We start from the raw sequence: 23898 nt of genomic DNA, 5'->3' as shown, positions 1-23898 counted from the left end.
TCATTTGTCACCTTCCTGGGATTTTTTTTTTTTTTTATGAGGCACTTTCATTATGAACAGTTGAAAATAATTCAGAAACAATGATGAAGGATTCTTGGAACCAGAAAAGCTAGAAGTGACAGATCATGAGGGTAATTCTGCAGACTCAAATGAGCACCATGATGCCATGCTTCCATGTCATGCTTCCATCAGTTTAAAGCTATTGCAAGTTAATGGTCCTCCTGGATCTCTCATTATCACTCACCTTCAAAAGACTGTTCATGCAAACTTGAGCTACCTGCCTCAAAATATCACTATTCACTTGGAAAGAAAGAAAAAAAAACAGACAGAGAAAAAGATACATGAATTTGGTAACTCAGAAACTCTAAACCTTTCTAAGATTCACTTCCTTTACCTGCAAAGCGGGGATGAAAACATTAAATGACAATAATAAAAATAAGTAAGAATTAGTGTTGATTGAGGGCTTATAACTTGCCAGGTATTATTCGAATTGCTTTGTGTATATTGACTCTTTTAGTCTTTCACAATAACTCTGTAATATAGATACTATTATTATTTCCATTTCTTAGATGAGGAAACAGAGGCACACATAGCTTAAATCACATGTCCAGGATCATACTAACAGTGTGCCAATGCAAGGGCTGAAGCTTTTCACTATGGTTGTAAAGAATAAATCATGGTATTAAATTAAAAAGCAATAGCTTGTCATAATGACATAGTTATTGAAAAAAAGCAATAGCTAACTTATGTCAAATAGATGCCATAATGCAGGTATAATTCCATGGTAATCATTTATATATAAATTATTTTCATATAAATGATTAATCATTTATATATAAATTTAAATTATATAATTTAAATTAATTTTATGGAGTAAACTTAAATAAACTTAAGTAAGTCAACTTTAAGTCTATTGAGGAGAGTTGGAGTAATATTCTATGATAACCTAGGTTTTACAGGTAAGGAAACTGAAAATCAGAGAGGTTAATAACGTGACCTAGGCACATGGTTAGCAAGATGTAGTAACCTATTTAACCTATTTAAATTGCATCTTCTGACTTCCCAGTTATCCTTGTAATTAATATAACATTGTCGTTAGTTAACTCAAAATCAGAGGGAATGGTAACCATGTGTCTTAGGTACAATCCAAAAAATACCACAGGACATAAACCCACTCAGTACTAACTACCTGCTTTGGACAGCTTCCCGGTACTTCTGGTACTGGATGTGCTGTCACCTCTAGTCAGCACCGTGATGCCCCCAAAACTTGCCGTCTTGGTCATGGCGGGCTTCAGATTGCGGTTGGAGCTGTCAGAGTCTGTGCTGCTCCAGGCCCTTTGGTGATCAGACCACTTGAGTTCATTCTCTGAGCTGCTCTGGCGACTTCCAGATGTTCTCCCTGAGCCATCTCTGTTGCCCCTGGAGCACGTCCACCAGAAAGATGCACAGGGACGGGATTACATTGCATGAATGGCTTGGATGGGCACAAAGTGGGACTTTTCTTGGAAGAGCCATCCACACAAGACCCTTCTTGACAACCCCTTTATTAAACCAGTTGCCTCCCAAACACTGCTGTGAACACCTTAATGATAAATAGACAGGTAACACATCACACATAACACGCATGTTACAAACAGAAAAACCAAACCTAGAAATGTCACATGATCCCTCTGCCGGTGAAGGAGAAACAAGTAGGAAAATATGGTATAAAATATAATTGTTAACTTTTCTTACAGAGAGGATGGGGGATAAGTTCTCCTGACCTTAATCGACAATGAATTAGTATTAAGAAGTAATTATGATCTTAAATTATCCTAAAAGTAACTCCCACCAAAGAAGAGTTTTTTCTTTCTCTTTAGTGTTATACAATTAATTGGCAATGAAAAAATAGTACACAGGTCCAGAGAAGCTATTAATGAATTCATTTTCCAACTTTATGAGACATATATATGTCTCATATACATATATATATTTATTTATATATATTCAGATACATATATCTGAAATCACCAAGGCTTTGATGACACAAAAATCACAGAAATTATTCTGTAAACCTATGGTAAAATTTTTGCTCAGTGAGTTTAACCTTCATGGTCAGAGGAAAGAACCATTTAATTCTTTTCACATAAAAAAGCTTGTGAAAATAACAATAACAATGTAAACATATACATTGACATGAAACTTTCCAAGGCGATCAATGGAAATTGTTTTAAGAAGCTCCTTAGGTGAGAGAACACACTTGTTCAAGCTTTAAATAGAAAGAGAGTGAATGTATTTGAAGAGATCCAATCGCCAGAAGTAAATTTCGAAGACTCTAGAGTATCTCTAAGGAGTATGCAAAATTGCATGTGCTTTACAAAATATTTGATGAAATTTGCATTTTCATTGGTTTCTAATCTGCTTAAAGAGTAACTTTGTTAATATTTTTCCAAAGCTTTTTCTGCAGATGGAAATAATGCATTAGCAAAATACCTTAAGATTCTAATGGATTATGAATAAGTGAATGAAACATAAATCATGCATAATAAATATAACTCTTAATTTCATATTAGCCATGTGATATATTTGAGTCTTGATTTAAATCTTACAGATGTGATTGGCAGTTTTGTTAAAAATAATCTTTTAAAGACAATAATATGCTGTTGGGATGCTAGAAGTGCACATACCTGATTAAAAGACTCACCAACCAAATTGTACAGAACGCATACAGAAAATTTTAGGTTTTGCTTCAACTTTACTTACTAAACTTTTCCTTTCATTTCAGGAAAATGATAAGAAGGTAAATGGGTCCAAGAGATAATACAAATGAAATTGCTAATCTGTGACAGGAACTGTGTAAAGCAAAGGGAGAAAGAGGAACAGAAAACTCACAAAACTGAAAGCACTTTTGAGGAGAGCACTGGATGAAAATATTCAGTGCCTTGCCAGCCTCCATCAATGTTTCCTTACAAACATTCTCTCTGTTCCCAGGGATGGCTGGTTTTAGAGACAAGAACCACCTGATAAAGACCAGGGTACAGGTATGAACTAATAGACCTTCATCAATGGCCAGGTGACTTTAGCTTTTAAACTCCTTTAAAATGTGAGAAAGCTACAGGAGGTAAAGTGGAGAAAAAATAAGTATTTTCAAAGGCTTCGTGTTCCATTCCTTATTGTTTTCTCTTTTATTCTCCAAATTCAGCTTTATTCTTCTCCCATATAATTCTGACAATGTGACTCATCTTTGACAAAGTCTGGCCAAATCACTAGTTAGCAAATGTGAATGCACCAGGAATGTGACAATAATCTCATTTGCAGCTAATTTGAAATATTTATTATAGAAAGACACTGGTTGACGATTTGGGGGTGATCCTTAGGCTCAGCGTGCAAGATGCATAAGGAAGCTCTCCGTATGAGATTGAACCCTTGTTACCATCACTAATTCTGATTCAATTATCCATTCGCCCATGACCTCTGCACCTCCATGGTAGGAATCCAGACTTCCTCTAAATGCCATTGTGGCTCAGCTTTTCTTGGTAAAGAATATGACCACCACTATTTCTGGGTGCAATCTAGTGTGTTGTAGTGTGTAGCCTCCATCCGTGGCAGAGCTATTTCTAGAGCTGTGAGGAGTTCCTTTAGACTTGTGTCACATCCCCTGGTCAGTAAGGCAAACTAACATTCCCATAACTTCTCTTCCTCTACTGAACAGCTCAAATCATCCTACTAAACCAAAATCTGTGCATTAAAAAAAAAATGGAATTTAAGTTGTTGCTTTAGGAAGTTAGCATTAATGAAATTCGAAATAATGTATCTAATTCTGATTTATGATTTCTCGATATTTACACATTAAAACCTATCTTGTGCTATTTTATACTTCTCTATGATCTTAACAGTGGTGAAGTGAGGTTCAGTACTGAATTTCATACCTATTTGAGTGTGAGATCAGACATTATAGAAAAACACATCCACAGGCATCTTCCCATCCTTCCTAAGCCCAGTCCTGGTCCTCTCCTACTAGAATCCAGGAAGATGATGGTAATGAAATGTCTTGTCACTGGAGCTGGTACTCTTGTAGGTAACTAGGATTTGATCCCAGGGTAGTCATAAAGCATGTGCTCTATGCTTTGCTTCTTTGCTGATTAAAATAACAGATAACTTTTAATTTCATTTATGTCTGAATGCAATATTTTTGCTCCAGTGTGGGGTGACAGACACTTTGAATTGCTCTCACAATTGCATTGGATGGTTTTGTGCTAAGTTATCTTTCTGAGTTTCTGCACTTGGTGATTTTGATGGGTGATGGAATCCGTATGTGGAATGTCTCACCTGAGCACATGGTTTCTCTGACTTGGGACTTGGGGGTATCTAAAAACTAAAACTATGTAAAACTAGTTTTCTCTGCATTGGCCTAAACAAACTAGATCATAGTGTGTGAATGCAGGAGTGATGGTAAATTTTATTTCTTCTCTGGGGTCATAAAAGAGAAATGCAAGGTGATTTTCTTAAATCTTCAAGCGTGAAAGAAAAGGCATTGTCTAATGATACACAAGGAAGGTATCAGACTGTGTTGTTTAACCTAAAAAAGTGAAGGAAGTTGAAAAAGAAGCTTCTTGTTCTTGTTTCTGCCAAAGTGTAAGGAAACAAATGAACTTTATTGATAATAAGCTCTAAATTTCAGATTTACTGCAAAAATATACTTTCTAAGCACACAATCCATCTACTTAGTATTTTATTTCCTCTAAGTGGGCTTTTCTGTTGTTGCCTTCCCTGCAACAGAAGCGAATCTGAATATTTATAAATACACAAGCACATTAAATACACACATTGAATACTTTGTGTATTTATAGCATGGTGTACCTTTTGCTCTATAATGGATGCCAGATATACATTTAGTAGAGTAGGGACAAAATGCGTATGGTCTCTCTGCTTTCATGGAGCTTCAAGCCTAGTATAGAACTTAAAAAATATTATCATCCTCCCCCTTTATCCCACACAGACCTTAATTTAAGTAGTTCATTATAATTGGGAGGAACCTCATATCTTTCTTTAGAACTAGAATCTGTGACTGAAAAAATACTGTTTGAAATATTATGGTAGAAAAAGTGAAAAATTAGCTACCCAAATAAGGTTATCATTGATTTATTTTCCAGTGTTGGGAATATATATACAATTGCAACCCATCAGAATAAATTTAACTTGGTGTAATTCGCTAAGGTTGATTTGGGAATGTTGAAGCAGGGTGCTGCCAAAGTTAGCCTTTGAAAAACAGAAAATCAGAGGAAGAACCCTAAAGAATTGTAGACAAAATGATAGCTTCCTAGTCCCATTTCTTACACTATCCAGTAGGACTTCAAAGCTAGCTACGTAACAAGCTTTACAAAGAGATAACTGAACATATTTTTATGAACAGAAATATTGTACACTGATACACTTATATTTAACATTGATTCTACCACATAATCTGAAAACACAGTTTAAGAAAGTAAACCATACCAACCGAAAGAGCTGTCTTTTCTTATAGGTCTCATTGCATATGTTACTGTCTTCCAAGAGCCTACTGGAAATGAAAAACATGATTTTTATGATATAAAACCTAAGGATACTAAACGCCCTATGTTAAATGGATGCGTATGCTGCTATAGCACACCTTTCTTGTAAATCACTCCCATACGCTATGTTTTATTTGTGTGATGTTGAATTTTGCCATAATAAATATATGGCAGCATGATAGGACTAGGATCCCTACCATAGGATTAAGGCACTGATGGTAGGTAAGGGGGATAGAAGGGAAGAGAAAATAGAAGAGGAGAGGAGAATAAAAGAAATTGGTACAAATATAAAAGAGATTTAATTAAATATATTAGTTGTGTTCTTTTTTTCTTAAGGCAATAATAAAGTTATTCTGTACTTCTTGGTATAGTGAAATATTGAGGTAGGTGCCCCAAAATATATATTTATTTTTGTAGGAGAGTCACTCAATAAGTGTTTTGCTTTTGGGGATGATCAAGATTTGCTCATATATGCAATGCAAATATGTGACAAATTATTATAATGTTGAATATAATCCAATTTGAATATAAGGGACACTTGAGTGTACATAAATAAGATTAGGGAGTAAGGTAAGAAAAATAATTGGCTAGAAGACTAGGAAATAAGGCTTCACACTAAAATGAATTGTAAATGCTCACTTAATCTTTGTGGTAAAGAAAATGAAATTTTGGAATGTTTCAAAATCACCTCCAAGATGTTAATGCTCATGGATTCTTAGTTTTACTGTAAATAGAAAATATTTGTCTAAATATATATTGACTTTGAAGTTGTTTGAATCCTTTATGCGGGCTTGTTTTCCAAGTTTGTCTCTTCTTCTAAAAGAGGTTATTCTATAAAGGGTTTAGTTACTTGAAGATTTCCAACTGCAAATATGAATGACCATATTTTTTTTTAACCAATCATCTTTAATGCTCAGATTAAATTTCTCTGAGTACTGGCTTTTTAATCATCTATCTCCATTTTAATCAATGTTATAGGGACACCCATTAAGCCAACACCTGAAATAAAATTAACCACCACTTTATTTATAGATATCACATTTCCAAACCAAGTTTCCCATTTTGATGCATTTTAATGTGATTTGTACAAGTTTTAATGTGAGTTCCTTAATTTGCCCTGAAAATCTGCAATTAAATCAATGGAGCATTTCAATATATATGTCAGTTTAGAATGATTTTAAAAAGGTATATGTAAAGTTTGAAAAAAAAAATTCTGCTTTTATCTTCAACACTTTCTTTAAATTTTATAACTCATTCATTTCACAACTACCTCCCCCCACTAATTCCTAAGCCAGGTATATCGCTGAATATAGACCAGTTTAGATAAGGCTTTCAGGTCAGCCTTTTTGTGAAGACTAATAGATCACTTAGAATGTAAGGCTTAGAATCTTAGCCTTAAGATAATATTATTCCAATTATTATTTGTATAGCTACATATAATTATGGTGCACAAGAATTGGCTAATTATACCAAATATATAAGTACTTTTGGCAGCCTATTCAATAAGCCAATGAAACTGCAAGTTCCTGTGTGGGCTCAATGTTTATTCTTGTTAATGCCTGGTGAAGGTAATAAAAATTATATCTTTAGAAGGATCAGAAATTGAGACTTTAAATAAGGAAAATGTTTAAAACTCTGCTTAGAAGAAACTGAAAGAACTTTTCCCCAAATTAAATAATTTTTAGATGTTCTAAATAACACATATGTGTATGAGTATCTATGTGTACGCATAGATATATGTATATACTTATACATATATTCAAGCACACACTTAATGGGATATATATATTTATGAATATACAGGACACACACGACAGACTTTGTTCCTCTAAAGACATAAAAAAGTAAATTTAATTTTACCTGTTTTCCACAAAAAGGCTTTCCTGGGAGCAAACTGACTGAAAAATAAAAAAAGGCATTGTATCAGACGTTCTGGAAATGCTGAGGGGGTTCCAAATCCTTGCCTGATTTTAAAATTACTTTTCCCTTCCTAGGGAAAAAGCATTAAGAAATATATGTACAAAAGATGGAAATAAAAAGGAAGAAAAAAAAAAAAGGTTAGCATCAGAAGAGTAAACAATTCTCATGCAGCGTTGGGTACATTTCCATCAGGATAGCTCCAGGTTTTTAAACAGATTTAGCCCGTTCTGCATAGAGGTCAGAAGAAGAGGAATGTGAATGAAACTGCTGGAGAAGTGTTAGGCCATCAGATTCTGGGCTAGCAGTTTTCTCTGGAGCTGCGGAGGTGCAGCCGCCAAAAAAAGCCAAGGGAAAGTGTTCAAATCGGGGCAGAATATGCAGAGTCGGCATGATCCACCTAAGGATGGGAGAGCTGTAAAGCCACAATCCTACAATTATTACCTGGCAATGATAAACTGTCATGAAAGAAAGAGATTGACTGCAAGACTCTCAAAATTGAAGAAATGCCATCAATCGTTACATTAAGTAAGAGGGGAGAGGCAGAAGACAAGTGAGGATGAAATGAAGCTAATTAGAAAAAAGAAAAAAAAAACATCAAGCACCATCTAATATTTCTCAGTTTTGCACACAGAAAACCAATGATTTTCCTCTTAGCTTCCATTCACTGAGCATTTAGCATTCATTTCTTTCCTATCTTGTGGTTAAGACACAATGGAGGGAAGATAAAATCCCATTACCATTACATGCTGAGGAAAGGTGGATGAAATTAAATTTAAACCAACAGAAAAAGAGAAGTCTAGAAAAAATATGGTGCTGTGGTCCTGTAATAGGGTGCCTGTGTTTAGTAAGTAACACAAAACCATTTCCAAAGTACTACGTTTCTAAATATAAATAAGGTACACCATATTCTATGTGTAGAATTTTCTCAATGATGAATAAGTGACTTGTTAAAGGGATAAATAGAGAATTAACATGTCCATTTTGAGATAAAATAAAACTAACAAATTATAATGACCTTTTTTAATAACTAATACTTGAATTAAAATATGCTACTAATGTACCCACTGCTCAGACAGCTAAGCAGCATGTGATTGATTTTCTTTTTTCACTTTGCTAGAGAAATCATTTCCTTCCACTAAGTCAGAGGGCTAGATTTAGACATTGTGTTTTCTTCAGTGGTCTGGGCATTTCAGTGACGGTTTCTCCATAACAGTTTTGTTTTAACCTTGTATCCTGAATTTCAAGTGTGCAATAACCTTACTTAAGAAAAATTAAAAAAAAATAGCCAATTAAAGGACAAATTTTTTTAGAAAATATCTTTTTTTTTTAACTTGACATTTATATCTAGAAAGAGAAACAAATACAAATGATATGCCATTGACATTCTACAAAGATTTCCTTAGAGTAAACTAAATATCCTATCCTTTTTATTTCCTTTAGTTTGGTTTTATCACTGGCTGGAATCATATAATGGCATGTGGAAAACAGTGAGGTTGTCTCAGATATACCTTATGAGCTCAATACTCTGCTACTTCCCAGCCCTGGTAGTTGGAAAGAGGTCAATTAAGTTTATAATGTTCTGTCTGGATACTGGAGTTATAGAGACTCTACTTTGAAGTAGTTGATCAAAGACATAGTGACCTTTTCAGATTCCTTAATCTAATAGCATTTGGGAAAAAGTTAAGCAGCCCAATCTCTTTGAACCAAAAAGCAAGACACCAACAAGTCAAAGATATCTTTCTCAAAAACATATTTCAAGACTATTTTTTTTCTGATTTTTTTTGAAAGGTCCTAAAAAATTATCTCATGAGCCCTTTATCACCACATTTTCATAAGTAAGACCGAAAGTTATGGGCTGTGACTTAGTAGCTGATAAAAATAAACTTTTTAAAAAAAGTAGTATTCATAACTTGCAAATTATAACAGCAGAGAAAGATGAAATTGTCACAGTAATTAAGTGCAGCATTCAAAGCTGTCACTTATATGCGTTCTCAGATATAAAAGGCTTGGTTTTTTTTTAAAAAAGGGAGAAAAATGGTTTTCCCTAATGGGTTACAGATTTCTCCCCCACATCCACCCCCAACTCCAGTGTCACTGCATGCCCTTATAATCTGTTCTCACTGCAGAGGATTCCCAGTACTTGCTAGGAAGAGCACAGATGAACTTCTCCCTGGATCCCTATTTATATATAAACAGCCTTCAGAAATAACTCTCCAGGCAAAGCATACCTTCTCAAAGATATCGCTTTTTCAACCTAACCTTCCCAAAGTCAGCAACATCGCATAGAATTAAGCAAAAGAATAATCTTAAGAGTTACTTTCAAATATTACTGACTACAAAAAATATTTCTTATTTGAAAACTAAATTCCTGTGTGCTCTAACTTACAACTGTTTAGTTCTTAAATTATAAGTAAATTCGCCTTATCCCAAGATAGCAAAATTCTCAAACTATATTTGAAAATTATTTTCTAGAAAATTCCCAAAGCAATCCATGTAGTTTGATTGTGTGCCTGCGTATAAAAGCGCACACACACACACACACACACACACACCCCTTAGACACCAAGGTACATTTAGAAAATCCTCAGGAATATTTCTAATTTTAAAATAAATTTGACTTTTGCTGAAGTGGAAATATCAGGAAGTATTTCTGAACTCTTTTTATTACTGCAAGTAGCAAAAAACTATATATACTTATTCAATATTTGAACCTATTTAAAAATAAGTCCACTGCTTCAATAATAATTGCCAAGGAGAGCTGTTTTGCTAATTCAGTTTTTAAATTATGCAGAAACTAAATTAAAGACCAGTTAAGAAACAGATTAGACTTCTGTAATATTATTTCCTTATGCTGGATTCTTTGCATTTGTTTTATAATTGATTTAATATATGTAATTATTGCCTTGTGAAAAAATGATCATGTGCCTCAATAATTTGGGGACAATCATTTGGGGATCTGGGAGTACACAGATGAAAATTACCTAAAGTGTACTGTATGGGTAAGGAAGATTTGTTATTATACGTACTCAGGAAAGTTCATTTTGCTATGTTATGCCTGTGAGAGTTTGTGCCAATAGGAAAATAGTAATATCCTGTTAATACAGGGCTGCCCACCATGATCCCTGCCTATTGATATTTACCACCTCGTGTGGTACCTCCCACGTGGTTCCAAGCTCATACTGTGTGTCCAGTATAGCAGAAGGGAAGATATGCCATTTCCAAAATTAAGTTTTAAAAGATGGTGGGTTTCGTCTTTGGCTTTCTCCTGATTTCTCTTTTGGGAACTATCTCCAGGGGAAGATAGTTGCCATGCCAAGAAGACACCCAGCAATCTATAGGGAAGTCCACATAGTAAGGAACTGAGATCACATAGTAAGGAAGCTAGTTGTCATGCCAAGAAAACACCCAACAACTAACAATCTGCAGAGAAGCCCACAAAGTAAGGAAGTAAGATCTCCAGCCTGTAGCCAGTGAAGAATCCAGGCCTGCCAATAATCATGTGAGTGAGTTTGGAAGCTGATAACCACTTGTTTAAGGCTTCAGATAATTGTAGCCCCAGTTAACAGCTTCACTACAACCTCTTCAGAGACTCTGAGCTTGATCCACCCAGCTATGCCACGCCCAGACTCCTGACACTTGAAAATTGTGAGATAATAAGGATTTTATGTTTATTTGTTTTAAGTTGATACATTTTGGGATAATTTGTTATATAGCAATGCATGGCTAATCCACAGAGAATGACAGCATTATGACTGCAAGTCTCTAGGACAACTATAGGGCTAGGGAGAAAGATACTGGACACTTTTTTCACTCTCTAAGAGAGTAGCTCTTAGTATTTTAAAGGTTAGGGAAACTTAAAAGAATATGATAAGCAATAATAACCAATAGAGACCTTTTACTTAGAATAATGTATACATGTTCATGAACATAATTTATAAATGACATCAGGGGTTTCATTTAATCCTGGAAGTCATTCTATAAGTATAGTCTGGGTACAGGATGCCAATTTAAAATCCTGCCTTAGGATATCAAGTTAAAAGTAGTGCTAGAAACACACCCCTGCCCCACTCAAATTAGTAAAGCTAGAAGTGCTGGCCACTAGAGAGCCTACCAAAGGAGCTCACAGCTCTCTTGCTACAGAGAAAAGAAGGCATAGCATTTGAAAGAAGATTGCTAAATGATTTCATGGAATAGAAAGGCTATGACAATAGCTCCATGTTTAACCTTTCTTACATTTAAGTCTGCTTTTACTTTTTAAAAAATGTTAATACAGCATGCAGCTATAGAGGCTTCAAATAGGAATGCTTGCCTCAACTTTTTAATCTAGGACCCAGGTCCCTAGCTGTCAATCACTTTAACTGGGTGGTAGGGAAACACTGTGTAAGAAAAATCAATGCTGGCTCTATGACCTCTCACGTTGTGGACATGAGAATTGGTAAATGAAATAAGCAACACTCCTGTCATCTTCATCACAGCAAGCATTAGTGACAGACTTTCTGTCACCTAGCTCTCAAGTGTTAAACAACGTGGCACAATGTTTTTTTAAAAAAGCAATAATTTGTCTTGTGCATTATCTGTGTGATTAGTATTTGTTTTGCAACACAACAACTCATTTATAAACTACTTGACTTGTCAGAGCCAGAGTGTGAGGGAAAGTTTTGTGTGTGTGTGTGTGTGTGTGTGTGTGTGTGTGTGTGTTTGTATGTATGCAAGAGGCCAAGAAGGGAGGGAGAAAGAACAAGAATATAATATAAACTAGCTTTCAGAAAACATTTCTCACCATGAAAGTCCCAGACAGGAACATACTGCCTGCATGCTGTCCACTGCAGGCCTCCTTATCCCATCGGGACTAGGAGAGATTCTCTTACCACTTCATTCTTGTATTCAGCAAACACAATTAAAGATCCACCATGGGCCAGGCTGTGTTTTGCACCATCAAAAACCCTGATTATAAAAAAAGTCTAAGTAACCCACATATAGGCAGAATCTTCTAGAATGGCATTCAGACCTCCAACCATGGTGACCTCCATCTCCCTCTCTCACACCCTCCTGATTTCAGAACCTCGGGCCAGATTATTCAGTCGTCAAAATTCTATTTGAGTATGTTCAAGAAAGGTGGCAGGTGGGTGGGGTGGAGGAGTGTAAGTGTGAAAGAAGTGTGGTGTTGGAGGAAGTTGAACCTTCCCTGCAGCTTAATATTAAAGCTGGAGGATCAGAGAAACTAGCTTTGGCCTGAAACCTCCAAGCACAACAGTCTTACTCCATGCTAAGCACTGAAGCCTAGATCCAGGCTGGATTTGTGTAGCCCCCAGGAACAAATGGCAGCAGGAAGTCGGATGCACCACCTGATTTAGCAAAGCTGGGAGTGTTGGCTACAGAAGACTCTCAAAACGGGAGCTCCTGCTTCCACTTCTGCATAGGGAAGAGCCCACAGCATTTGAGGAGGCTGCCAGATGATCTCATAGAACGACAGCACTATAGCAATTGCTTGCCCTTTTAACTTCCTTGCATTTAAATCCAGCCTGTATTTATTTTCTCACCTTTTAATTTTTATTTAATTTAACTGAATTTTATCTTGGCCATAGTGGGTAAAGCATAAAAAAATCCCAACCAAATTTTCTCTGATTTGATCTGAAATTGAGGGGAAAATGAGTATTGTTGCCTAACTTTACTATAATGAAATATCTGTATTTGCTAAGAGCCCAGAGAATAATATTCTTTGTATGCGTGCACGTGTGTGGGATCAACAGATTCTCTCTTCTTTGCAATTCTTTTGTCTGAACAATGTTGGCATCAAAAAGAATACAACACTAGGTAATCCGCTGGCTAATGTGGACCGGAAGGCATTTCTTCCTAACTGACTGCCCACATCTCTCTGTATTTAAGGTCTATTTTACTGAGCAAAATGATACTTCTATATGTCCCCACCAATTACATCCTAGGAACACACCCAAACCTTTGCCTAGTTTTCCATTGCTTTCCTGAACCGGGTCCTCTTCCGAAAACACCTGTAGTTTGCTGCAGTTTGATTTGTTCCCTGGCTCCAGCCTTCTTATTCCCTGCCAGCTCACTGCCTGGGGAATGAGGCTGCCTTACTGCTGATGGAAGGACCGCACTAAAGAGGCAATTAAAACAACTACTCACATCGTGTGCAAATATTCTCTCCCTCACTCTCTGATATTCCTCTTCTCTCTCTTCAATTGATTTACTTCGTCTGTCATCTCTAAATGGATGCATTCTGTTTTGCTGAACAGAAAAAAGAAATCAGGAGGGTTATCTAAGTTGGGTTGTTAGAAAACTGCAGTTAAGCAACTGTCAGCTGAGAATAATAAATGTTCATTTAAATAAATGGAGCCTGAAAAGTCCTCACCATCTCTGGTCTCTATGGAGGCTGTGTGGAGGTGTATGTATTGCGTGTGCACGTGACATGCAATGACAGCTGGTGTTTGCTGCTCTTGCTTGCTTCCTCACTGGATGAAAGTGGTACAGGTGTTTCCAAATGAACACACCTGAATGTGCCTCAAGGTGTCCAGCCAGTTCAGGTACAGAGTGGCTCACCAGTGATGGACTCTGTCTCTCCTGCTTAGCAGGGTGCTTTTCCCAGAAGGAGGCAGAATGCTGATGGGAAAAAAAAAGGGGGAGTGGCTCTTTCAAGGCAGTTGAGGGAGGAAACAGCTTTGAAAACTCGGGGATTGGAGAAAGAACAAGTGGGCAAAAAAAGTAATGGACAGAAAGGAAGACGTGAGTGACACTGTTTCTCTGTCTCATAATTTGTGGGTTTTATTCACTCAGTGACTGATCCTGTGAATTGTATCTGGCATAGAAAGTATAACCTCAGGCTTATATGCTAAATTTTGAAAACCTGTTTGTTGATAAGGGCGAATCCCCCCCAAAACTAACAATTCAAAGAACCCAGCATGAGGACTGGTCTTTATCCTCTCATCTGACCCACTTCCTGTGTCTCAACCACCTTCCCATCTTACCCTTGCCATTCCTCACCAAATGCTCTGCACTAGCCGCATTCACCCATCCATTCAACAGACACCCACGGAGTACACGACATAGGCACATGTTCACAGTCAACACGAGCCATGATGTAGCTTGGTGACGGTGGGAGGAAACGAGATACAAATGATGAACAAGTTTTCCAAAAGGTGCACCAGAGATGCACATGCTGGCTCACAGTGACTCACCGAGAGTGATTAAAATGATAACTTGAGTGAGATGCGTATTGTCTTACCTTTAAGAATTCTAAAGCAAAGTCATTTTCAAAAAATCTATTTTGATTGTTGGAGACACAAAGTATAATTGTAATGGCATTTATATGACTTTCTACTGTTCTTATTATAGTTTAAAATTTGTTTTCTTCTGCCATTTACTTAGTTTCTTTTCCTAGTCACCCTGGATCCCACACCTCCCCCCACCCCATCCAGAGAAGAGATTTAGTAAAGTCTCTTTACCCTTTGCTCAGGTACCACGGATAAGGCTACTCTAGAACAACGTAGTGTTTGTCACAAGCAAAATACACAAGGATAAAATTCTGCTACAGTTCATGCAAAACAAGCAGACAATTTACATGGACCATAAAACATGGGAAGGAGAGGAGGTAAGGAGACTAAAACATGAACTCAATTCTTTTCTGTGAAGACTTATTTTAGGATAGTTGCAAAATCCACCTGTCCTCACCATAACAAGGTTTGTTCTTTACGGCTACACCGGTTGATCATCGGTCCGTATTGATAATCCAGCTCAATTTGTGCACAACTGAAGGACAAAGCTGTAGGGAGTGGAACGACTGCCATAGTTACACAGACATCTGGAAATGCGACTGACAAAGCTTTTCCCCACAGCTCGGAGCCTGTGGCATCCCAACCCCCCCAAGACATGCAGCAGGGACTGCGCCAAGCACCACCCATGCAGCCCAACACAGAGCCATTGCTAAAGCAACCAGGGCATGTTTTTTTGCTACCCATTTAATGCCAAAGGGAAAACGCAAGGATGGGCAGGGAGGCTGGAGAGAGGACAGTAGTATCAGAGGAAAGGGATGGCTGGGAGGGAAGGCGGGGACAACAGAGGAACGACAAGAACATCAGTCAGCCCACCTTCAAAAACAACAATGTCAGCCACTCTCAAACTTGAGAACCAACCTGATTGTCTTCTTTATCAATACTAGAGTTATCTCGCTTCAAGATAAACCGCTTCTGGGATTCTTCACCTTTTTCATCTTTTAAATGTTCACAAAACCTTTGCTCTGGTCTGCCAGCAAAGTAAAACATATCAATAAAAAAGGTTTTTTCCCCTTGTTTAACGTTAATTCTTAGTGTTGTTTTTTTTTCCCCCACAGTGGCATTTAACTTAAAAAAGTTTACAAGTGGTTTTGATACGAGAGTTGCTGGCAATATATGGGTAGGTAACAACATGTCGCTTCACATGCGTTGTTAGAATACCTTTTGTTGTTTTGAACTCAGGGTTATGTTTGCTGCATGCTGCTCAGAATGGCTGAAGTTAAAAAAAAAATTAAAAGGTCTGCACATATATAGTGTATAGATGTCTTCCTTAATTTTGACCTCCTTTATGCCTCCAAACAAGTTCCCGCCCATATTATCAAACAAATTCACATGTTTAGAACTTGTGAGTATCACATTAATTCACCAATGCTTGCAAACTGAGAGGACATCTCCCATCTTAGCCTCCCTTTCAAGAGTCTTTTGAATTCGTGGTGAGAGAGGATCATTTAAAAATTATTTCTGTCTTTCTCCAAATGCTCCGGAATCTGGCTCTGGCAGACGATGACATCCTTGACTGTGTCTTGTAAATCAGTTCAGTAATTGGGGAAACTGGAGGCATTTAGTTTGAACAACTTAATGACTGATTAGCATGGGGAAAATGCTCCAAGCAGTTGCACACTATTGATTAGTCAATTGATTTTTTTAGGTCCTCTTAATCATTTGGTATTATTAGAGGAGAGGGCTCCACTTACTTGTTAATTTCCCACGATTGTCATTGCATGCCACAGAAGTCAATGAATGACTTGGGCTTGGGTTCATCCTCAGAGAAAGTGCTAAAATGTTTGTTCTTGGTTTAGAAACAATTGTAATGTATGACTCTCATTAAAAAGAGGCTCTGTCATGTCTGATGTATTACTTCTGAAGCCTACAAAGTTTTCTGTCCCTACCGGTTCATTATGCCTTGAGTCAAGAGGAAGCCACTTCACAGTGTCTATTGTTTATGCAGGTGACCAGTAATTAATAGAATCTCATCATAAGCTTCCAGCTCCAAAATAAGCAAGTAGCATTTTAAAAACAAAGCAGTAGTTTAAATATATAATTCAAATTTTGATGCATTATTTCCTTAAACATATGTACATAAATCATAATAATATTGGTGAGCAGCCAATAGCAGAAAACTGGAATAATACCAGTTATAGTTTTGAGAGCTGTGTATATTTTTTGCAAAGTAGTATCATTATCTTATTTAATCCTTACACTAAAAGTTTGATGCAGCACAAGTAAATATTTTTTGTCTCTTTTGAAGACAAGAAAACCATCCCTCAGTCATTCTGTTGACTTCAAATTATGGATTTGCGCACTAAGCAACAAGTGTCAAACAGCCTGATTACATCTTCACAGAGACTCAGTTCAGTTCCTCTCTGATTGCACAGCACACAGTGGGCTAGAGGCCCTCAAGCCCCAAATTAAAGAACTAAACAGGCCGGGGTGGGCGAGGTGGCTCACGCCTATAATCCTAACACTCTGAGAGGCCGAGGCAGGCTGATTGCTCGAGGTCGGGAGTTGGAAACCAGCCTGAGCAAGACCCTGTCTCTGCTAAAAATAGAAAGAAATTAATTGACCAACTAAAAATATATACACAAAAAATTATCTGGGCATGGTGGCACATGCCTGTAGTCCCAGGAAATTGAGGTTGCTGTGAGCTAGGCTGATCCCATGGCACTCACTCTAGCCTGGGCAACAGGCAACAAAGTGAAACTGTCTCAAAAAAAAAAAAAAAAAAAGAACTAAACACCTCCATTACATTATCCTAATGATCAATGTAAATACCTTCCACCAGACTTAAAATGCATTAAAATAAAACCAACAACCAGAAATGCCAATATGACATTTTAAAATTAGAACAGTAAAATAAATTTGCCCTTTACAATGAAGAGGTCATTTATAGTAGAGAACTTGTGATGCAGCACAGTCACAATATACTTCAATTACTTACTGTACTGTAAGGTCTTATTATTGTGTATAGTTGCAGGTTACTGTAAATGATAACAATTCTCCAGAATTTTTTTAAGCATCCCAACATTTTTCCAACCAATGCTTACATTTTGTTACACATGATATTTTCCCTAGCAAGTGAAATTAAGATGTTGATTCAAATATAGATGTTGATTGTATCAATGCTAATTAGGTCTCTTCTAATAGCCCTAGGCTCTGTAGTCTGATAAACTCCAGTGAATGAAATGATTTGCTTACTTTTAAATTTACAGATATATTCTTTGTATTTGCTTGTAATAGCCTGTAATTATTCATTCAGAATGAGAATGTGGACTTTTTGATTCATGAACATAAGGTGAATTTGTTTCAGCTTAACTTCTTCTTTTAAATGAAAAGCATCAGAGTGAGATTTTAGCATGTAAGTTTCAGAATGTAAGTTTCATGTGGGTAAGGACTTTGTCTTTTTTTTTAGTTCTTAATCCTTAGTGCCTAGGAACCATGCCTGGTACATGGTAGGCATTTGAATCAATGAATAAATTAATGAATGTGAATGAAAATTTAGCACAGCTGTTCATAAATCACTATAATTTAGAGACAGATCAAAAAAAGTCACTTAATAAGATATGAGGTCATAAATCCTACAATTATAAGACAAAACAGAAGAGAGTTGGTTAGTAGAATTATAAATTAAAATTTAGAACATTAGGAAGATCTCTAAAAATCAGATTTATGTTTCAGTTCATATTGGCCAAAATGAATCAGGTTACCAAAAGGTTTTTTTAAATCTGAGGGTATCTTGGGAAGAAAGGGAGGTGGAAATGGGAATCTCAGGTCTCTTAGTTTCGGCACTTCTAAATTTGAAGAGTCATTGTAGCTATAAGAGAGCTATTTAAAGATTATTGTTATAATTTTATTTCCATTTCTTAACAATAATACTTTGTTTTTCATAGCATGATGTATTTAGGAAAAATATAGGCCATCATATAACCAAGGAGTAATCAAAAGGCTTATTCTAATCCATATTGTAAACTTTGTTTAGAACAAGAATATTTCCTACTCTGACATAAATTGTGCAAAGTGCATTCTCAACTGTTTTTCAAATATCTTGTTTAGATTTTTTTCAAATACTAGAACCTAATAGTTCAAATTATTAATTCCTTTATGTTTTTCCAAAAATATTTTGAATGATCATAAAATAACCATTTGACATTTGCTGAATAATAATTAAGTAAACATAATAACATTTTTCAAAATTGACTTTATAGAGAATTACTTATGATTTTAGAGCTAAAGAGCAATTTGCAGGTTAAGCTCATGCAAACTAAGTTATGCAATACCTAAGTGTTGCAAGTGATTATTCTAAAAATTACTGGTAGTGCACTATTATATTATAGCTTTTAAAAATCCCTTTCACAACTAATTTACCACCATAGCAATATTATTTCTAAGCAATAAAATGAATAGAACTAAAATAATGTATAATGGATCTTTATATAAAATGGTAATGAATTACTTTTATGTATTAATATGTGAATGTAACTGGAAGAAAAATTTCTCAAAGCTGCAAAAGATCATGGTATTTATTAAATTAATGATGATCAGACTTTACTACATATCTCATGTCCATGCATCATACAGGCCTAATTTTTTCTTTCCTGGGGGATTTTAGGCCATGAGGTGTTACTGCTAGCTTTCTCTATATTATCATCAAAAAGCACAGAAAATAAATGTAATGCTTATTCTGGATCAAAAATAGTTTCCTCTTCTCAAGGTAAAGCTATGGCTTTCCAGAATTTGTAGCACATATCTACTGTGAAACACACTGTTCATGTGTGGTGAACAGAACTGGCATTTCCAGTCAATTTCTTGGCATCTCCAGTCTAACCCTTGAAAAGTTAGAATTAACTGCCCATTATTCCTTAATGAGATGTAGCTCACGAATTGAGAAGCAGCATGGCTGAGTGAAGACAATCAAACTCTGTCTTCTAGTCAATCAATTCCAAATTTAGTTTTTTTCCCCTTGAAGCTTGAAATAGATGAACATTCATTATTATTATTTTTTAAATCTTTTTTATCTTGAAATATTTTCAGCAGTTTACCTTCACTGCCAGGTTCTTGAAACCAAATTTATTACTTTTCTTCCAAATTGTTAAGCTTAATCCCTCCCTTCTTCTCCATACATAAATGAAGAATTTAATTCTATTAAACATGGAGGGTCACAAAGGCAAGTCTTTAAATTTCATCCTGAGTAACTGAAAGGTGGTCATTAATATGCATAAGTATCTCAACAAAGAAAGGTTTCTGTCTACAACAGGATAAAATATTTTGCTAGTGTGAGACACTTATCAAAACTATTTTAATAATAAGACATTAGAGAAATCTAATGGCACTTTTCCTTTAACATTTGAAACTTTCAATTAAAAATGTTTACAATATTGATGTTTTTATTGGAAAATTTAAAAGGAAGTTCTATATTCTTCTTCATAAATAAGTATATTTCATGATTTCTATTATCAGTTTGTCATTTTATGCCATTGCATTCTCTTTTAAATGAGAACATACCTTACCAATCTAATATATACAGTGCTTAATAGCTAGCTTCCTTTATTAGCATCTTTCATACTCAACAACTCTGCAAATTCATTTCATTCTTCTCTGTTTCTATAGTGCTGTAGATATAAGTAGAGACATGCAAACTAGCAAAAACACTTTGACTCCCTTTAATATAAAACTATTCGTGAACAGTAACAATTAAGCAGAATACTCAAAGCAACATGTGTCTGTAAGACATTTCTTAAATTGGTACCACTGCTCTGGCAAACAATTTGGCTATGTGGATTAAGAGACTTAAAATGTAAAACTATTAATCTGCCTTGACAAGGTGATTTTATTTCTAAGAATGAATCCAAAGGAAAGAGTAATAAATGAATATAGAGTTATATCATTTGCAAGAACAAAACAGTGAAAATCTATATTAGTTTGGGTAAGTAACTTAAAGCATATAATATGTAATATGCAAATTTATAAAATAATAACCAATGATGCTGACTAACAGAAAAGCTATTTATCAAAACATATATATGTTTTGGTCATATTTATGGTGAAACTAGAATATATAAGGAGAATAATGTTAGCGGTTGTTATCTCTAGGTTGTGAGATAATGGCCAATTTTACTTCCAACCTTTTATATATTTGTAATTTTTAAAATGAAAAAGTATTATTTTATAACAATAAAATAATTAAAACTATTAGCTTGGAAACACAGGAAATCAATTCAACAACTTAACAGTGGTTTGCATTTAATCACTGGATAAAAGACAATTAAAATATACATTTTGAATATTTAGAAAATATTCTTTCATAGCATGTATTATATTATAATCAGCTAAAATGGGAATTTAGATATTTTGTCAAACCAATTCTCAATTTTTTTCCTGCACTGATACTTTTAAAAATACCACATTTAATAATGCTGCCTGTTTCTAGTCTGGCTTATCACGTTAAGACCCTATAGTATATATGAACTCTCACCTCCTGCCCAATCACTCTCTTTATTGTTATGCCATTCTTGATCTATATGCTTAGCAACAAGCATTTACTAGTGATAGTAAAAAACAATAGCATCCAACCTGGAGACATATTTTCTTCTCTAAAGGAGAGACCAAATAATTATGTTATAGAAAAAAAATAACAAAGATAAGAAACAAAAAAATTATGAAATTTGAAAAAGAGAAAGAAATCACATGCAATTAAGACCTGGAATAGTAAATACTCAGTTTGTAAACTTGGTTATATATTAAATGTATTGAACGTCATGTTGGAACACCACCAAATAAGCACAAGCATCAGACTGATCAGCTTAGCTTAACAAAACAGGAATATTTTTTCATGTTGCCTATATATTTAGAATTTCCACAAATGAAAAATGATGCCTACAGTAGAAAATCTACTTATAGAAAGACAATTCTTCTAAATGATCTGTGGATGAAATATCTATGAAATAGTGTGCACATACATTCTCAAATATGAAGATAACATAAAATGTATGCCTAGGTCCCTCAAATGATGACAACTTCTCCAGTTTTATCCCATGAGTGGCAAGTAAATCTGTAAAAATTATTTCTGAGGAAATCCTCAATTTTAGGATTAGCCTATGATTAAGATTTAGGATTAGCCAAGAACAATTTTAGGCTCCTTATATTTTCAAAAACTCCAATGGCATCTTCTAAGCAAACCTACGAACATATAATCTAGTCTTTATTCACAAATGTGATATTTGGTTCTATATACTTGATCATTCACTTCTCTCCTAGTACTATTTTGACAGACAGCACAATATTTTGCATGTTGAATTCACTTCTTTTGACTTCCAACACTTAATGGATGATAAATGATTTTTTGGTCAGCTCTAGGGTATTAATTTCTTACAAGTTTTCTAATCTCAGGATTTTCTTATCAGTGGTAATAAGAAAGGAGGGTGAGACTATCAGTGCACTTTTCTTTATGTTTTCCATAAAGAAATCATATATTAATCATTTAAATGACTCAAAGTTACACTTCTCCCCAAAAATGCATTTTAGTATATAACCCAATTTCTTTATATAAAATAGATATAAACTAGCATACTATATTTAAAATAACAATAGTTTTTTTTAGTAACCCACTGTTAAGAGCTGCAATAGTTTTAATAATTAAAATGGTTTTTAGAGATAAGACATAACACTGAGAAGCAAGCCTAACAAAACCTGTGTCTTTTTAGCTCTGCAGCTGACTTTTTGCAATTTCCATAACTTCCCTAAGAGAGGTGCTATTTGTTTTTTTTGCTTTGTTGTGTAATACAGAAAGTAATAACACTTATCTTAAGGTGCTTGGGAGGATTAAGTAAATACACAATAATGCAAATACACTATCAAGCTCAGTTGCCAGGCACTAGTAAACGATTCAATAAATGTTAGAAACTATTATAACACTCTTCATATATTTTGAGCAGGTGAACTCTGAAGGTGCACCAATGAATACTGGACCAACATTTTCCTCGGCTAACCTTGAGTAGGATATATCCAATCTGCACTATAATATTCAAATAATAGTTTGATCTGTGCATTTTTGAATGAGGCAGTCAAAATTTTCTGAAAGTAATGTTTTCTTCAGAAACTGCAGAATATAATTTCTGTTTTTGCTTATATGTTGTAATGTTGTATGTACAAGTATCCCATTGAAGCCTATGTGAAAATACAGCATTTCAATCACTGAGAAGGTCCACTGTTATCAGTGCAGTTTTAGTTAACATAGAATTACCAAATATTTTTTGTATGTGAAAAGAAATGCTGTTTTTTTCATTTTCCTGGTTTGAAGGCCAGAGGCTGGGAAGCGGAGATTGGGAAGTTGGAGGTTATGCTTCTCTGAGAATACTGAGAAGGGCTGAAAGTTAGGAGTCAGGTTATAGGATGAAATATATTAGGTAAATGTTAACTTCTCTTGGTAGATTCCAATTTATTGTGTGAATACTTGTACCATTCATTATAGCATATTACTGTTATTATAACATTCATTATACACAACAAGACTCTCCTCTTCAAGAACTCTCTAAAATTACCCAAGGTACATGTACTAAAATGGCTTTCAATCCTACAAGTGGATCTAGAAGCAATGAGGAAAACCCCTCAGGAACTGGGCCTAATTCTGCTGCCCACAGCAAGCAAAGCTGCAGATTGAGAGAACAAAGTCACAATTCTGCTCCTGCCAAAACTGTTATACAGCTAGGACAGCACTACATGTAGTATGTATGTATCTGATAAACTTTCCTCTAACTTCTCCAAACTGTATAATATATGTTACATATTTACACACTTACACACAGTCTTGTATAATACTTTTATATAATGTACCCACACACTTACACACACACACACACACACACATACACATGTAGAGTCTTGATCAAAATGATTTTGGCTCCCCAAATAAACTACCAACAGAAAATAGACATGTTCTATAGCTATACTTTTTTAGTTCAAAATATGGTACTGAACACTTGAGAAATGCTTTCCACCTGGCATAGTTTAAGAACATGAACCTGGGCTCTGTCTTGCTTCCAAGTATGCTAAGGCAATTCTTAATCCAATGTGTCCTGTAGTTCTGGAATTTTTTTTGGCATCATAGTTTTACCATTTACCTGGGTGATATTGCTTTATCTGGTTCTCTGCTTAATTTTAAAGACAAT

The 23898-nt window shown here is 35.3% G+C and overlaps 1 protein-coding gene across 42 annotated transcripts in view; it reads right to left on the bottom strand.

The window, feature by feature from the left end:
- ARPP21 (cAMP regulated phosphoprotein 21) overlaps positions 1-23898 on the bottom strand; it is a 153023-nt gene that overhangs the window by 69566 nt on the left and 59559 nt on the right. For 10 of the 42 annotated variants that reach the window (XM_020285602.2, XM_020285588.2, XM_020285590.2 and 7 more), the window contains exons 10-14: positions 15599-15707; positions 13596-13697; positions 7392-7429; positions 5480-5539; positions 1187-1419 (exon numbers count right to left, since the gene is read on the bottom strand). In XM_020285602.2, coding sequence (XP_020141191.1) covers positions 1187-1419; positions 5480-5539; positions 7392-7429; positions 13596-13697; positions 15599-15707 — 542 coding nt within the window. The other 32 variants (XM_076006196.1, XM_076006199.1, XM_012745399.3 and 29 more) reach the window with 16 other exon arrangements.

Source organism: Microcebus murinus, chromosome 1 (assembly GCF_040939455.1).
Source record: "Microcebus murinus isolate Inina chromosome 1, M.murinus_Inina_mat1.0, whole genome shotgun sequence".
In the NCBI taxonomy this organism is placed as follows: domain Eukaryota; kingdom Metazoa; phylum Chordata; class Mammalia; order Primates; family Cheirogaleidae; genus Microcebus; species Microcebus murinus.
Note: the sequence above shows the minus strand (reverse complement) of the source record. Positions and strands in the feature narration are given on the sequence as shown.